The sequence below is a fragment of the Mixophyes fleayi genome, chromosome 4, assembly GCF_038048845.1.
Source record: "Mixophyes fleayi isolate aMixFle1 chromosome 4, aMixFle1.hap1, whole genome shotgun sequence".
Lineage (NCBI taxonomy): Eukaryota > Metazoa > Chordata > Amphibia > Anura > Limnodynastidae > Mixophyes > Mixophyes fleayi.
In genome coordinates this window covers 26,967,644-26,985,680 of record NC_134405.1, presented here as the reverse complement: position 1 = coordinate 26,985,680, position 18,037 = coordinate 26,967,644, and the positions used below count along the sequence as shown (strand labels likewise).

Genomic DNA, 18,037 nt, shown 5'->3' with positions numbered 1-18,037 from the left:
GCCTCAACGCGCCCACAAGCTTTACCCATAGCACTAGGACTCTTCCCACAGCCCTGGGTGGTGGGTGTGGGGGGGTAACAGTGATTTAATTATGTCCAGCAGTGGGTTAAAGGGCTATGGGGGAACAGATCGGGCACAGTCTCTCAATCATAGGGGCGAACCTCCTATTAGTGTCAGACCTAGTGTCAAAGTTTATCAATTGTAGTAACAACAAGCACCTATTCATGGGTGCCAGGGCAATGGGCATGCTGACACCGGGATTCATTGTTTGGTAAATAACAAACAAGGGTAGTCAGTAATATATGAAAGATACGGCAACGCTCCTATATCCATTCAAATGCACCTAACGGACGAATATTGTTCTAACACAGGCGGATGTGCACCATACGGCAGTGTGCACATAACATAACACTTGTTGCTCCCAAAGTCATTAAGCAGCGTATGTGATGATTCGTGTCTTGTTGACTTCAGAAGTACGCACCGGACAGTTCCCTGTGGTTTCGTCCGAACGCACGATGCGCCTGGTATGCGTGCCTTAATGACTCAGGCCCAATGACTGTCGAAATTTTGGTATACACATTTTCACTGTCGACACTTTGATTGTTGACTTTTCAACTACATTCCTCAATAAGAACACTGAATGCTGGTGCCCTAAGCAAGCTCTTAGGTTTGCCTCGTGGTAGTGCCAGCCTGGCTTTATTGCACTCATCTACTTTTAGTTGAGATAGGACCTATATTGCACTCTTAAAAAAAAAAAATACAAGAGAGAATTCTCCATATGAATTATTTATATAAAAATTGTGAAAAAAAATTGAAAAATCACTCACCAAATTACTGACACCTTACCCTCAGACCAGAGTGGCTAAAAAAGTCCTGCCAACCACTGACCTGGAGCCCGTTAATTGTATTTAGGTTGGGCATTGAAGCATTCCTCAGGTACACCAATGCAAGCCACAAAGTTGGATGACGAGTTTATAGCCATTCACAGCACAACAGCAAATCAGCCCAGAGCTTCATGCAAGCTCTCAAGATGCCAATTTCAGGAAATTAGTTCTGTAGCTACACCCAGCTCCCCCCATTAGCACCCTGAAAAAAAGACAAGCCCTGGGGTATCCCAAGTTCTGTCGATTCTACATTATGACTGACATGGACACATGCAGTGTGAATGTTACTGAAACAAATATCTATTACTGGTATTCCACTCAGTGTCCCCCACTATGGCTCATTGCTCAGAAGCTCTTATTTTGCACAGGGAGGGCTTTACCTTTGAGATGCTATGAACCAGGAACAGAAGAGCTACCTCAGCCAACATGAGAGGCCATTTGCAACCTGGATGGGAGACCAAGAAGTTAAAGTGCTGAGAAAGAGGAAGGTACAAATTGCTAGGACCGTGGGGCAGCTTAAGGACATCCCTGTGGCCAAAAATTCCCCTGGACTCAGGACATAATTATGGACAGATGGAAGTCAGACTATTGGTAGGGCTTCCCACTGAAGTCTTCATCAAGAATGATTTGGGAAAAGGGTGGTCACCCACAGAGAGTCCCAAACCTCATGCCATGGTCCTCTGACACTATACCTATAGTACCGTGTGTCCCTGTTGGATCACCAGTCGCAATCCCTGAACCATCACAGGTGAGTAACCCAAAAACTGAGGGATTGTGAGGTTGACTTAATGGAGAACCCATCCCTAGCTAGCCTCCACAGTGCTGACGGTCAAAAGGATGCTCCATCCGGTAGAAACCTGATCATATGGGAGAATGGTATGTTGTATCGATTCACTGACATGCAGGCTCTATATGAGCCATGGACTGCTGTTAAACAGTTGGTCATCACTAGTAAGTACTGGACACAGTTATTAAATCCCTAAGTGACCATAGCTGGTCACTTAGGGATTTGCAAGACTAATGCCAGACTGCAGAGTAGTTTCCTTTAACCAGAGATCACTTAAGAAATGAAAAAGTACCAGGCCTGTGCAGCATGTGACAGTGACCCAGGGCACCCCTTTGACATTCCATTTGTACCAGTATTGTAGTAATTACATGTATTAATGAATTGTGTAGCATGTACTTTGAAGTTTGGTGTTTTCCATGTTCTTAAATGTTGCCAGATGGTTCAACAGAAATAAGTTATTCCTATGATTGGCACAGCATGTTGATTTATGGTACTGTAAATAGAAAATGTGCATGAAGTAAAAATGACTTAGCTGAAACCTTTTTTAAAACAACATACAATTTCCAATTGCCCTGGAAGTTCTAGGTAAATTACCCTCCATCTTCAGTTAGAATCATGAGAGTTGGCAATACCTTGGAAACTGAGTTTCTGGCATAGCAAGAAATGTCATACATATCTTTTTGTCTGGTTAATGATAGTGTGGAATATCCCAAGAATACAATTCAGTATTAAATTGCATGTCACTCTATATTTGTTATATGTTATTGTGTTATATATTCTTTGAATCCCAATTAGATAGCATATTGGTTCATGGAACCATAGCTATCCTGTAATACTGAACAGAATGTTGCAAGACAGAGATCTGCCCCCATGATTGTTCAGGAGCATGGAGGGTTTGCTCATTGGCCCAGTCAAGTGCAGCTATGACTGACTAGCTAAGGGCAGTCTGTCCCCACTGTCCAATTCGCTATCCCTGCTCAAACACCCATCAGGATTGGTGCAGATTTCATGTGGTTATTTGAATTTATGACAGGAGTGGAAACAGGTTTTCGGTCTATATTAAGAGCTCATGTTGCTGTTTTCTGTTTCTCTATCTTTTACTACAGGACAGTACTCACTAGGGGTTATGACCCCTGTTGGCCTGGGTCAGGACTGTGCCAAATGATCAGATGTTCTAAGTCTCCATAGACTGTACTACAACGTGTACCTTAAAAAAGCAGGAGAACATTGGGCTTGATCAGTGCTAAAGGGAAGATGGTGAATACCTCAGCCCTCTGAGGGATTTTGGATTTAGCACAGTCATCCCTAGGATGCATTCATGTCATTAGTGCAGCCACCTTCGAGAAAATGTAATGTTGGTGCAGCAAACATGGCGTGTTACATGTTAAACTTACATGTGTTTTTTCCATTTACAGGAGAATGTTAGGTCATGTCAACCGAGTACAAATCCTGTGTTTTGGCTTCATAATTTTCAGCCTTACTTTTACAATTCACTTTCTGGGAATTCACTTTGCAAAGAGGTGAGTGACTAACTAAATGCTTCTGTTTTATGGCTATAAATTTATTAAGGAATCTCTGCAATGTTGCCATCCAACACAATGACTCCTTTGTCACTGCAATGCTAGATTGTACCCAATAGAGATTAACACCTAACTAGATCTAACCAACTGGTTCTCAGAGCTTATGGTATGAGAGAGAAGAGACTTTCCTCTTGGGCTCAATTAATATGTTTTCCTAAAACATTGCCAATGAATTAATAAACATGTATAGTTATGTAATATGCCAGGGTTTCCCAAACCCAGTGCTCAGGGCTTCCTAACAGTGCAGGTTTTCCAGATCACATGTGACATAATTAGGACCACCTGTGGATCTGTTACAATGTATCAGTTAGTAATGAATACACCTGTGCTCCAGCAAGGAAATATGGAAAACCTACAATGTTAGGGAGCCCTGAGGACTGGGTTTGGGAAACCCTGTAATATGCAGTGATCATCCCATCTACCATTTTCTCCATTATATTTTCTACATCTTGGATTTTTCAGGAATTCGCACAATATAATCTGCAGCGAAAAATAATAAACAATAGCTCCGAAGATTTTTATTAAATAATGACAATAAAAATTGACATTAATTGATTACATAAATATTTTCCCCCTATAGGTTAATCAATGGTAGTTGCACAGTTAGGGCAAATAGATTTGTGAGTCTTTGGAGAAGTCTCTACTAAAGAGGACATGTTGACCTATTCTACTTTGCCATGTTACTTGAGCTCCATCAGGCTGGATGGGTATCATTGATCAATTCTCTCATTATTCCACAGATTCAATTCCACATTTATGTCCGATTGGTAACTGAGCCACTCCTGGATATTTTTTTGTATTTAATCCATTTCAATGTTGCTTTCACTGTATTATTTTGGCAATTTTCCTGCCACAATATAAATCTTTATGGCAAGACCATAGTCTAGTCCAAATATTGTCTATATTTTCATCCATCCATTTTTGGACACGGTGAGGTCTGAAAGATCTTGTAACGGTACTGAGTTTTAATATTTCCAGACTTAGGACCTTTAGGTATAAGTGTGTTTTCAATAGTGAGGAGAAGGACTCAGCCAATGGAAGAGTCCAAAGGATTTGTGCTTAATTAGGAAAATAAATTACCATGCAGAGTATTTTGTGTAGATCATTGTTAAAAATCCACAATCAAATCCATTTTGATTCCATCATGCAAATGAAAGTTAATATTTATGATAGGGCCATGCTATGCATCTATTTGTCTTAATAGGCATATTTAAATATATGTGCTAATCTATATAGTGAGATTTAAAATACTGTACTCCATTGTCAGGTCCCCTCAGACAACCGATCTACATTTTGTGTCTGATGTGCCTTCATCATCCTCTTCTCGGACATGCCAGGCTAAAAGTCACATTGTGTTTCTAAAGACCCACAAAACAGCTGGGAGCACCATATTGAATCTTCTACACCGTTATGGAGACAGGAACGATTTAATCTTCGCTTTGCCGTTCAAACACCAATTCAGTTATCCCAATCATTTCTTCTCTCGCTATGTGAAAGGGTTCGATTCCCCCACAAGGCCGCAGTATGACATCCTATGTCATCATATGCGCTTCAATCTCCGAGAGGTAACACCACAGTCTTGTGTTCTACTATGATTATTTGTCATCATGATCTTACTTAACCATGTGGAATATAATCTCTCTAGGCCAGGGTTGTAAACTCCTTTTAAATATTTGTCTACTTATACTGCTTTCATACTGCCGCCCTGGCAATATCCCGGGTTTTTCAAGCCAGGTTTTTGCCGGGGCTCGGAGCGTCCCAGCTCAGAAACACCATTCATACTGCACCTCGGACCCGGGAATTTCCCGGGTTGACCCCATTCATACTGCACAAGTCTGTGCCCTGGCAATTTGTGGGAGTCATCACCAGAGCAGTTTTCATTGGCTGAAAAATGGTGATGTCATTGAAAGGTGACTGGTTTTTTGACGCATAAAGATGATGCAAAAGTAGGTGGTGATTGTTTACCACATCATCCTCCAGAGACAGGCTGACAGCCAATCAGCTTGTTTTCTGTGCAACCCGGGTTGAAAAACCCGGGTTGCACCATTCATAGTGCAGGCAACCCGGGTCCGACCCGGGAATTACCCCTCGATAAATCCCGGGTTGAAGACCCGGGTTTTTAGACCCGGGATTTTTGACTGTACCATTCATACTGCACCAAGACCCGGGTCGTTTGAGCTCACCCCGGCAAAAACCCGGGATTTTGGTGCAGTATGAATGGGGTATTAGAAGTGTTGACCATATTTGAGCACAAAACATACATAGGAAAAGAAGCATGCAAAAAAAAACATGCTTGCCTAGGTATGTTGAGTCGGGCGTATTTCAAAATTCATACAACTCAAGAACATTTGGACGAGGCACACATCAGGGGGTAAATGTATCAAGCAGAGAGTTTTCCGAAGGGTTTGGAAAACCAATCAGATTCTAGCTATCACTTATTTAGTACATTCTACAAAATGATAGCTAGAATCTAATTGGTTGCTATAGGGAACATCTCCTCTTTTCAAAGCCGCCAGAAAACTCTCAGCTTGATACATTTACCCCCAGGTGTACAAGTGTTTGTATGTATGCCTAGGCCTAGCATAAATATTTGGCATGTCACATTACCCTATTTGTGCACACTATAATAACACAATGAACTGTAATAAACACATAGCGAACATATAGTCTTGACAGTTATTAATAAATACTTTCACATTTTCTCCAAACAGGAAGCTTTTTTTACTTGGAAATGTCAAGTAAAATAATACAAACTGACATCCTCATCTTGATAGAAAATAACTGAGACACTAGTAATTAAGTACTGTAAACTAGAAGGGTCTGTATGCAATTAATCTATTGGAGGTGGCTGGATAGTGGTGCTGATATCATCATTGTGTATCCTTACACCAGTCCTCCACTATCTGCTAGACATATGCCTCTGGGGATGTGTCCATGTCTATTTGTGTCACAATTCCGAGAACATGCCCTTATTGTACTCAGCTTATGCTTGCCAGCAACTGTTCCACCCGCATTCCACTCCAGGTAAACAATACCCAAAACTAAATGCGTATGTGTGTAGACGCCTTTCTGGTGCGCATGCTCAGTATGAAAATGATTACCTTACATTAAAAAAATGGTATACCTCAACCTTAAATGAGACTATCTATTTGTCCCAGTGCACTTAGCAGCACTAATAAAGGAAACTATTGGGTATATACAGCAGAAGGGACATTGGTCATATACAAAAGCCACAACAAGTTCTACATTTATACCCTCTGTCTTGGTAAACTTGTATCCTTCTACCTCTTTGCTCCTGAACTCTACTAATTAATCAATGTCTTCAACTATCTCTCAGTCGTCTGCTAATGGTAGTCTCAAAGGCCTCTATAGCTAAAGATTAGTAGACCAGAGCTGATGATGTCTCATTATCACCCGAATCTATAAATTAACTCCCCCTTAAAGTCAATGACCACTATTCTCTTTATATTCTACCCAATTGCTAGCTTGCTGACTCACACTCTCCTTTATCGCATATATCCAGCTTGCCGAAAAATCGGCAGGTTGTGCCATGTCCAGTTGAGCCACATTTCCATCATCATGTGCCTTCTTCACACAAGATGCCACCATGCTCCTGGTTCACACACTAAATTGGTCTTATCTGTTGCTCCTATCCTTCAATCCCTATATTAAGTTCCTATAATTTCTAAATATCACAAAACATATATCTGTATGGGGTGTAAATAATCTCAATACTTCCTTCAGAAGTGGTGGTGCTCCAGTTATGTGTTTGGCATCTCAAACCTGCAGACGCAGCGAACAAATTCAAATAATTTCAGATTAAACAACACACCTTCGATGATCCTCTTCTTCAGAAGAACTTTTATAAGATTATCAATTTCATATGGCGGGTGGGGTTATCTTTGTTAGAGTCAGCATTGAATGTAACAGACACAAGAAGGACTTCTGGTATATGGACTCGGGGGCCACTAGATACTTCAGCTTCAATCAAGAGTGGTTCCATGTTGCATAATTCTCAGAAGCTTGTAATTTTGCAAAGCTCATACTGGTGCCTGTGCTGTGCATTTTTCTTTGTGTACTGAATAAAGAACTTTTCTGAAGTACCAGCTTCATTGTATTCTTGCGTACCTCTGCCACTGTTCTTTTTCGTTTAATCATTTACATTAACACTGGGCCTATAACCCATTGATTATTCCTTTGTTGTTGTGAAAGGTGTCAGCCGTGTTGACCAGCAATTGCCTACACGCCAGAGCAGAATGGTGTGAGTGAACGAGCAAACCGCACAATTGTAGAACAAGCACGGACTATGTTGAATGACGCAGGCCTGGAGAATTTTTTTTTGGCGGAAGCAGTGTCCAATGCAGAGTACCTTAAAAACCATACGCCCACTATAGTTGTAAAAGGCAAAATGCTTCTGGAGGCCTGGTCTGGGAAAAGGACAAGTGTTGATTATCTTTGTGTATTCGACTGTAAGGCGTACTGTATGCAGATATACCTAAAGAAAGAAGACAAAAATTAGATTCCAAATCAGTGGAGTATATCATGCTCAGATACTGTCAGGAGAGTAAAGGATATAGACTTTGTGACATTACCAGTAAAAGTCTTATAAATTCCAGAGATGTGGTGTTTCACAAAATCACGCCACCTAGCTGAGTAGTGGAACAGCAACAACAACAAAAGTTTGTAACGCTGGATGTACAGGCAGCAGAAAATGTGTCTAAACCTGAAATTGTTAATGCGGATATCCAACCAGAATGCAGAAGTTCTGTGAGGAGTAAGAAAGTTGTTCCCCCTAAGAGATATAGAGAGGAATTCGCAAACGTTGCTTCCTGTGAACCGCAAAACATACAAGAGGAGAAATCAAGCAACTCGGAAGAGTGGAAGTCGGCTATAGATACAGAGTTGGCAGCTCTGGATGACAACAATACATGGACTATAGTTGACAGGCAGAGTGACTGTAAGACAATAAAGAACAAGTGGTTCCTTTGTAAATAGGTGAATGCAGATGGAACCATTCAACGCTATAAAGCCCACCTTGTTGCCAAGGGCTACATACAAAAGTCTGGGATCGACTATGGAGAGATCTTCTCGCCTATTGCCAGATGCAGAACCCAGAGGTTAGGCATCCCTGAATGGGGAGTTAGTAGAGCAGATTTACATGGGGCCACCTGAACACTACAATGATGGTGTATTCCAAGAGGGAAAAGTTTGCCTCCTACAGAAATTCCTATATGACCTAAAGTGGTTGGTGTTCGTATATAAAACTGGATGCTGTGCTGCTAGACATGGACTTTATTAATTCATAGACTGATCATTGTTTGTATTGCAAGACTATAGAGGAGTATTGGTTCATCCTAGTGGTGTACGTAGATGATCGGCTGCTAGCAGGCCCGGAGAGATACATCGCCAGTGTAAAGCATCTGTTAAACCAAAAGTGCCGAATAAAACATCTAGGCCCTGCAAACAAGTTAGGGATGAGAATTGTACAAAATCTAAATAATGGGACTCTTACAGTTGATCAACAGACATACATTGAACATATACTTACCAAGTATGGGATGTTTGATGTAAAACCTGTGAACATGTATATCAACCATTTCCAATGCTGTTGTAGCCTGCAATTTAGGCCCTTTTCATGACACATAGAAATGTAAATATTCACCACTATGCTCTAGCATGGACAGATATATGATTGTGGCTTCATTTTATTGAATGAGTAATAAATTTGCATTGATTAAATAGATCCTCACTTGTTATCATTATTGTGTTTACTGGCACCTGAAGAAGAGAAGAAGCCCCTCAAAATGTAGAAGATTTAAATCCAAAGTGCTGACATGCTAACCTACTAACCCCCGAATGCTCCTGAAATGTTGTACTATATTATAACCCCTTCCCTTGCACAATTGCAAGAATTCTCCAGAGTAACTTCCCCTCTCTAGCATGTTCTACCCCTCTACTTAAACTTCAGAACCTTTAGATGATACCTAATGATCCACCTCTTCAAGTGGCCTATCCTTATATTCCATTATCTTTATCTTTCCTACTATATTACCTAAAATTGGACCCTTCTTCCCATTGATTCTATTACTATTTTTCCTGTATCTGTTAAGTCAATTTATGTAATTTGCTTGTAACACAAAACCCTGATTAATATGTTGGCTTTTTATTTAAAAAAAGAATAATAATAGTAACATGTGTGTGCCACCCTTGTATGAGGCATAAATCTTCAGTATTTCTCATAGAACTACTGCATACATATATTTATTGTACCAGTTGCTATTCATTGTGCACATATATTATAAAATAATTACACAAGAATGTGTATTAAGCAAAATGTATTCATTTCTCAGGTTCGGAAGGTGATGCCTTCAGACTCCTTCTTTTTCACCATTATTCGGGATCCAGCTACAATGGCAGAGTCCGCCTTCTCCTACTATCGTTCTTCAACTGGTTTCAAGAAGGCACCTAATTTCACAGCATTTATTTCCAATCCATCACATTACTATCAACAGGGAGAGAAAACCAATCAATATGCCCACAACCTATTGTGGTTTGATCTAGGACATAATCCTGATGCCCCCTTTACGGAAGATCTGGCAAGAGCAGGAGTCCAGGCAGTGGAGGCTACTTTTAACTTGGTTCTTCTGGCCGAGTACTTTGATGAATCCATGATCTTCTTGAAAGAGGAACTGTGTTGGGAGCTTGATGACGTGGTGACCTTTAAACTCAACATCCGTGGAACTTCAAAGCCACTGGAAAAAAGAGAAGTAGAGCAACTAAGGGCATGGAATGCTCTTGACTGGTACCTTTATTCTTACTTTAACCGTACATTCTGGGAAAAAATTGAACATTTTGGGAGGGTAAAGATGGACAATGAGGTGAGGAGGTTGAGAGAAAGAAGACAACAGTTGGCTGAACTTTGTCTTGAGAACTTGGAGCCTGTTGGAGTAGAAGATATTAGAGACGAAGCTTTTAAGCCCTATCAATCTGGACAGGCAAAGATCCTAGGGTGGGCTGCAAAGACAAATCTTCCGCCTTACGTCCGTACACAGTGTTTTAAAATGGTGACTCCAGAGCTGCAGTACATGGATTTATTATATGCACGTCAGTTTCCAGTGGTGACACAAAACGAGTCAGACCTAACAGTTACTCCTACAATTCAATAGCTCAGTGAGAAGACCATAGATGAACACTGTATCCAACGTATGCTTGAGGCATGAGGTTAAAAATATGACCTCTTTAAAGTGGATCTGTATCATATTAGGAAAAATATCAACTCTGAATGAATAATGCAAGTCTGTAAGTCGCCATCTCTAATATGAAAAGGATGAGAAATCACTTCACGTACCCTCCAATTCCTTTTTTTTCTTCTTATACATCGAGATGTAGTAAGATCTCTGAGAATGTATGGACAAGACATTGCTATATCGTAGAGAATGCATTACTAAATTAATCTCGATGATACTGCTGCCTCTTTTAGTCTGCCCAGTTGCACTATGACTGAAAACTAGAACTCATCTGGGGAACAGAAAAACTCATTAGTGGAATATATTTACTAATTTACACTGTGGGCCTGCTTTAGAATAAAACCTCTCACTTTCACAAGGCTTGGTAACCTGGTGTTTTATATTTATTTAAATGCCAGTAAAAATGTATGACAAATGGAAATATTGTGAGTGGGTATAGAGTCATTTTCACAACCATGTTTGTGTGTTTCAGTAGCATTAAAAAGCGCTAGTTCAAAGTACATAATTAGTTCCAATGGATAGAAGGCCTCAGCCATGACTCATTCTCGCTATCAATCTTTATATAGCACCACCATATTAAGCAGCAGAGAACGTTTAATCATCCACATTAGTGCCTGTCCCAGTAGAGCTTACAGAGTAAACGTTTAATCATCCACATCAGTGCCTGTCCCAGTAGAGCTTACAGAGTAGGATCTCTACCATACACACCCTAACATTAACCTACCAGTATGTGTTTGGACTGTGTAAGGAAACCAGAACATATAGAGGAAATCCATGTAAGCATGGGGATAACATACAAACTCCACACAGATCAGAAGGGCACTCATAACCTCAGAAATGTGAAGCTGTAATGCTAACCACTCTGCCACCCATCCTCTGATAACATGATGGCACATGGTGTCCCAAAAGGTTGTGTACTACTAAGGGGACTAATTTCTCTTATACCTCTTTTATATCCAGGAATGTTCATCAACTACTGCAGCACTCATTCCTCCTCTTCTGAAGCTCATCTCATTCATTTGTATCTCTCATCTGTGCAATTGTGTGTTTTAAAAGTATGTAACAGGAAATTCTTATATATTGTTTTAACATGTGTTGGACTTATGTTCATTAATGCATAATTTATGAAGCTGGCCTGGCCTCATCTAGCCTGATAGTACAAATAGTTGCCCTTTTTCTCTGATCAGCTGACCACTTAGCACAGATGTAACTTGTTCTGAAATTAGCTTCACAATAACTTAGCGTTCAGTCTAAGGGGACAGATGCATGGGGGAAAGATGCGTGTTTTTCTGCACTGTTTCTCTCAAAGAGGGAGGAATTCAATTCAGCCGCGACTAACGCGGTGTTAAAGCTAATACCGTTAATACAGTAATTTTAAACCTGCTATCAGGGAGCCGCGAGTAAAAATGCGGTGTTGAAATTACCGTATTAACGGTAATAACGCGCACTATTATCGTAACATCGGTAATAGTGCGCAGGCTGCGCTACTTTTTACAGTAAAGCGGCCAATTGAATTCCCCCCAAAGTGTTTAGAAAATACAGTTAAACGCTACAGTGAAACAAACGTTGAAGAATAACACAGGTCTGCAAAAAAAAAATTTGGGACAGCTGTTTTGGTTTTGTTGACTGATTCTTACGTTTTTTGGTGCGCTGAATCAAAAAATGACAGCCGTTTTGTCCTGGGACGTCAGGTTTTCGAACAAACGGGTGGTCATCATTTAAAAAAATCTCAACGCAAATATTTTATTTACGTGAAAAATATTAACTCATTTGCACAGGTGATGACAAAATTAACACCACACTCAAGTAGATTGCTTGTGAAATTGTCTTTTTTTAAACCCTAAACTTCTTTTTTAGCTTTTCCTCTTGTAGGTGGCTTCCGGAAGATCGTAACACTTCATTTCCCTTGATACCTTCTTTCCATTTCTTTTATACCTTGATGGAAACGTTCTTCCTGCTCTTCACTCACTGCTCCTAAATTTTCAGGAAAATAGTCAAGGTGTGAGTTGAGAAAATGGACTTTTAAGCTCATGGAGCAACCAAGCTTGTGGAACGCTTTCAACATTGTTTCCACCATTTCCTTGTAATTTGGGTCCTTTTGGTTTCCCAAAAAGTTTTTTATGACCACAGTAAAGGCAACCCACGCTTCTTTTTGAGTTGGAGTCATTGAACTGATGAAGTCTTTGTCGGATATGAGTTTTCTAATATCCGGGCCAACAAAAACTGCCTCCTTCAGTTTTGCCTCCGTTAAACCTGGAAACTTGGATCCCAAGAACTTGAAGCATTCGCTATCTTTGGGAAGTGCCTTAACAAATTGCTTCATTAATCCTAATTTTATATGGAGTGGTGGTAATAAAACCTTCTCAGGGGGTACCAATTTATCTCTGAGAACATTCTTTTCACCAACAACTAGACTTCTTGGTGGCCAATTTTTTTGCTTCCAGTGATTTTGTCGGTCTCTACTGTCCCATAAACATAGAAAACAAGGGTATTTGGTGTACCCAGCCTGTTGTCCCAGCAGCATACACAATACTTTTAAATCCCCACATACCAACCAGTTTTGGTTTTGATAAACCACTTTCTTGAGTACCAACTCCAAGCTCTCCACAAATGAAACAGAAACTGTCAGGCGAATTTACACACTTTCTTGGAGGCATTGCACTAATTTTGAACCACACAGACAACAGCAGGATGACGACTGAAATGAAATACAAGTATTGTGGAGGAATCAGAGAACAAGTTAATGCATGAAAGAACATGTCCGGGCAGGCCCTAGCATGCACACTCAACAATGCAGTGATCACCATCAGGACCAATAAACATGTATTTTCATGTTTTTGGGAGTACTGGTAGTGATAATAAATTTGTTTTTCCATGTTCAGTTTTTTTTCCCTAAGTATGATGAATTTGAAATTCAGCGATTTCCAGCTACCTGTTTGACCAAGGCACATTTTGATTGTGAAAAAACCTGACGTCCCGGGAAAAAGCGGTGGTCATTTTCGAATTCAGCGCACCAAAAAACATAAGAATCAGATACAATTATGAAAACAGCTTTTTGGTTGCAGACCTGTGTAATTGAAGCCACTCAGAAATAAGCTACATCTGCTCCAACCTGAATCTGCACTTCTCTAACTGCATTGGACATTGCAGCTAGATATTTCTATTATTTTTCTCAGTTACTTGCGTTTTTAAATCCCAGCATTTAATAAATTGTTTTTATTACTCTCCTTTCACAGCATTATCTTTAGGACTATATCATCTATCACCCTTCCTACAACACACACCTTTGTCCACATTACCCCTTCATTACTCTACTCTCCTCTATTTACAACTCCTAAACTTTTTTCCTATTTATATTCACTAACTGGAACAGCTTTATTCTGCCGCCAAAAAACAAAAGGTTACACATTTTACAGTTATCTTTCCTATCTTTCTATTTCTCTGCTTCTATTAGCTGGTGATATATCTCCTAATCCAGGTCCCCCCACACTTCTCCAATACACATATAGCAGAACATTACCGCAATCCAGCAAACCTCAAACACATCACCTGTCTTCCTAAGTCCTTTATATGTACCCTTTGGAATGCATGCTCTCTTCTTAACAAACGTAACTCCATACACGACCTCTTCCTCTCAACCTTATGGCAATAACAGAAACATGGCTTACACACTCAGACAGTGCCTCACCTAGAGCCCTTTCACATGGTCCCCTCTATTTTACCCACCACTCCAGGATTGGAGGCAGACATTGACGTGGGCTTCTCTGCCAACAGTGCACATTACGGGCAGCACTGTGGCTTAGTGGTTAGCACTTCTGCTCACAGCACTGGGGTCATGAGTTCAATTTCCAACCATGGCCTTATCTGTGAGGAGTTTGTATGCTCTCCCCGTGTTTGCGTGGGTTTCCTCTGGGTGCTCCGGTTTCCTCCCACACTCCAAAAACATACTGGTAGGTTAATTGGCTGCTAACAAATTGACCCTAGTGTGTGTGTGTGTTGGGGAATTTAGACTGTAAGCTCCAATGGGGAAGGGACTGATGTGAGTGAGTTCTCTGTACAGCGCTGCGGAATAAGTAGCGCTATATAAATAAATGGTGATGATGATGATGGTGATTCACAGTCCTACCAAATGTCCCATCACTGATGTTCACTTATTTTGAAGTACATGCCATTCATCTTTTTTATCCATTTTCATGTTGCTCTGATATATATTGTCCCCCCCTCCCCCGTCTCCCCCCGTCCCCCCCCAGACCTCACCAACACTTCTTTAAATATTTCTCTGCTTGACTCACTCACTTCTTATCTGTCTTCCGACGTTGATTTCAACACCTCCATTGATAATCCACGTTCCAATTCTGCTTCTAAACTACTCACTCTAACCTCCTCCCTTGGCCTCTCCCAGTGGGATGAATCCTCTACTCATCAGGGTGGCCACTGCCGTGTTCTTGTTTTTTTCTAGACTATGCTCAGTTTCTGATTTCACTCCTTTCCCGGTCTCGGATCTTCACCTTATCAGATACACGCTCACTCCCAGTACTTTAACCTCTCTGCTGTCAAACTCTACCAAGGCTCCTCATACATGCAGAAATCTTAACTTTATTAATTTTCAACAGTTCTCCACCTCTCTTCAACTCCTTATTTCTCCAATATCTACATTCTCCTGGATTTGGATGAAAATTTCACATAGGGGTAGCAATTGGTTTGGGATGCCTAATTCAGTGGTTGGGTTCCAGGCCAGACTTCCCATTGATGTACTCTGGGCAAAATTTTGACCCAGGGAGCCTGTTCTGGGCCTTCCACTGGATGGATTTGGATGAAAACTTCACATAGTGGTGGCAATTGTTATGGGATGCCTAATGGAGTGGTTTGGGTCCTGGTCGAACTAGGAATGATCACAACGCTGCACATTATATGTTGAACAGGTTAATGAAATGATCCACAGGTTATTTAAGCAGTGGAGGCTTTTCTGTTTCAAATATAACTCTTTGTAACTAAGTATCGGCAATGCCGCATCTTATGTTTTTCAGCTACAAGCCCTTATGTAGTTTGTGAGAGAACGTCGTAGTGATGTGTTGACCCCTGTCCACCTCCTCTCTTGTAAATCACTGGCCAGGTTTGCAAAGTCTCTTTGTTGTACCCCGTGCTCTCTTATGACAGATGCAGTCGGTCTGATGAGCACAATACAAACCAATGACAATACATCTCACTACGCTTAGCTGGTTTTCTGCATTGCTCACTGTCACCAGATATATTTTTAACTCAATGTGATCTTCAGCTTGGTACCTTCACTTGCATTTTATAGATGGTGAGGCTGAGGAATTGGCTTCATCAATGTCTATAATTTTTTTAAACTACGGTGTTTGATTATACTTTAACAGGAAACCATAAATGCTAAATACACATTAGTTTTCCTTTTTTTGAAGTGTTCACTATCAGGTTGTAGAGTAATCCTTGAATGAATGGTGGTTTCAATTAGTTATAAGTGTGGTTATCAGTGTTAAGTACTGATGTCACAATATAGCAGGCGCGGGCTGGGATACTGCAGGCAGGGGGGCACACAGACGGCCGCATCTCATTACACGGGATGCGGCCGCGTCATTGATGACGCGGCCGCATCTGATCCGCAGAAAAAAATCCGGAGAAATTGCATCGGGGGGCGGCCGGCCGGCATACCCCCCGGGCCCTAAAAGCGGAAATTCTGAGTGGCCCGGGGGGGTGATGCCCCCCTGCCCCTCGGCCCAGCCCGCCCCTGCAATATAGGGAAGGGTCCACTCAGATTTATGGGTGGAATTGCAATAATACTCTTGCTACTAGACTCCGGTCCTCAAATTTTCAAGTGCGGCCAGTTTGAGTAATCAAGAGATTATAAATCATTATTATAATGGACAGTGTTTGGTGAACTGTAGTCCGCTCAGTGCAGAGGGAAACTACATTAGGCATCAGTATGACGTTTCTCCCCATTCTGGAGCCCTGTCACTGTTCGTTTTGTGTTGGGCTCGGTGTTGTCACTCTCTTTGGGGGGTGCCGATTGCGGGTACCCGGTCTACAGAGGTAGACTACGCTCAGGCAGATTAATATTGTGTGCCTGCAATCGATCGATCCACACACTGAGATCCTTAGGAGCATTATACACACACTGAATAACAGGCTAACATCGTAGGTCTGTCACTGATAAGTTCACAGGAGCCATTACATAGAGCAATAAATATAGAGCACTGAACAAAGTTGGATGTATAGCTATTTAGATCGTTATCTAGGGTGTCTGTCACTGATCTATTAGGCAGGCTCTGAATTTCAGGAACACTACATATATAATTAATGACAGCCTCTTATCTGTGCAACGGACCTGACTACAGGCTGAGATTCTTAGGACTATAACTCATACATGGAAAGACGGGCTGATATTGTGTGCCTGTCTCTGATCAGCTCATATGTTTAGCTGATTTAGCTGTTTAGAACTGTCACACATAGTAACTAACACATAGTAATAAACCGAGCCAGATACAGTGCTACCTAGATTTGTAACATTTCTAATTGTTTGAGAGTGTGTGTGTAAGGGAATTTAGACTGTAAGCCCCAATGGGGCAGGGACTGATGTAAGTGAGTTCTCTGTACAGCGCTGCGGAATTAGTGGCGCTATATAAATAAATGGTGATGAAGATGATGATGAGGAGTATATAACAACTGTGTTTCACAACTGAAGTCTCTATTAGTTGGGTTCTCACACAGAACAAGCCCTTAATTCATATTATATTACTACCGACATTGTAGAATATTTACTTCTTTGTTTAGACAGACAACATACACTTAGATTGTAGTAGGAATAATAATAAAAACAAGGGATTTACCCCAATATATGATGATTTTAGTCATTACTATGCACATGTTTTTCACAGATTATATTGTTGCTAATCTCCAACATTGAATTAAAGTGCACATAATTGACACAATACAATATTGATACATACTGCAAATGTAGCCTTACAGAAAGCCTCACAAGTGGTGTATAGAGATAGATATATAGTTCAAAACATTCTGGAGTAACTTGAAAAATCTACAACAATGTAATAAATGTACAACAATATAAATTACTAGACAATAGTGCTGAGGATATTCCCCCCAGGCTCCCGGACGTTCTTTTCAAAGTGAAAGTTCCATACCAGCACTTGTGAATTTCCACTTCGACCACTGGGTAAATGTATATCTAAGGTCTGCATGTATCAATTAAACGTGTTTGGCTAATACATTGTGAGAGATTCACCAAGACAACTGTGTAATGTTATTCACTAATATATTGCTTTTAGGTGTTATAAGTGCTGAACGTGTAAACAGGAAGATACATTGGAACCCTTTTTTTTTTCAAATGTCACCCTAACCATTTGCATTTGAATTGATGTTTTTCAGATATCAGTGGGTATGTGGTATAAAGATAACCAGTTAGCCTAATATTACCACACAATTTAAACAAAAATTATCACTGCCTGCCAGAACATTCATACATACAAACATCATACTTGCCAACATTTGTTTTCTGGCTTC

The 18,037-nt window shown here is 40.7% G+C and overlaps 1 protein-coding gene across 1 annotated transcript; it reads left to right on the top strand.

Annotated features, from left to right (window-relative positions):
* Positions 1-1,276: 1,276 nt before the first annotated feature.
* LOC142150590 (galactose-3-O-sulfotransferase 2-like) lies at positions 1,277-10,465 on the top strand. The gene is made up of 5 exons (XM_075205790.1): positions 1,277-1,372; positions 1,610-1,632; positions 3,087-3,191; positions 4,519-4,816; positions 9,602-10,465. The coding sequence occupies exons 1-5, from the start codon at positions 1,277-1,279 to the stop codon at positions 10,415-10,417; spliced, it is 1,338 nt and encodes a 445-aa protein (XP_075061891.1). The 3' UTR covers positions 10,418-10,465.
* The last annotated feature ends 7,572 nt before the right edge of the window (positions 10,466-18,037 follow it).

What these genes read in the sequence shown, in the direction of transcription:
- LOC142150590 (XM_075205790.1), top strand. Translation starts at nt 1,277, where the DNA reads ATGAACCAGGAACAGAAGAGCTACCTCAGCCAACATGAGAGGCCATTT. An exon ending in AAGTGCTGAGAAAGAGGAAG is followed by an intron (nt 1,373 to 1,609) that starts GTACAAATTGCT and finishes TTGGATCACCAG; the next exon opens with TCGCAATCCCTGAACCATCA. An exon ending in GGAATTCACTTTGCAAAGAG is followed by an intron (nt 3,192 to 4,518) that starts GTGAGTGACTAA and finishes CTCCATTGTCAG; the next exon opens with GTCCCCTCAGACAACCGATC.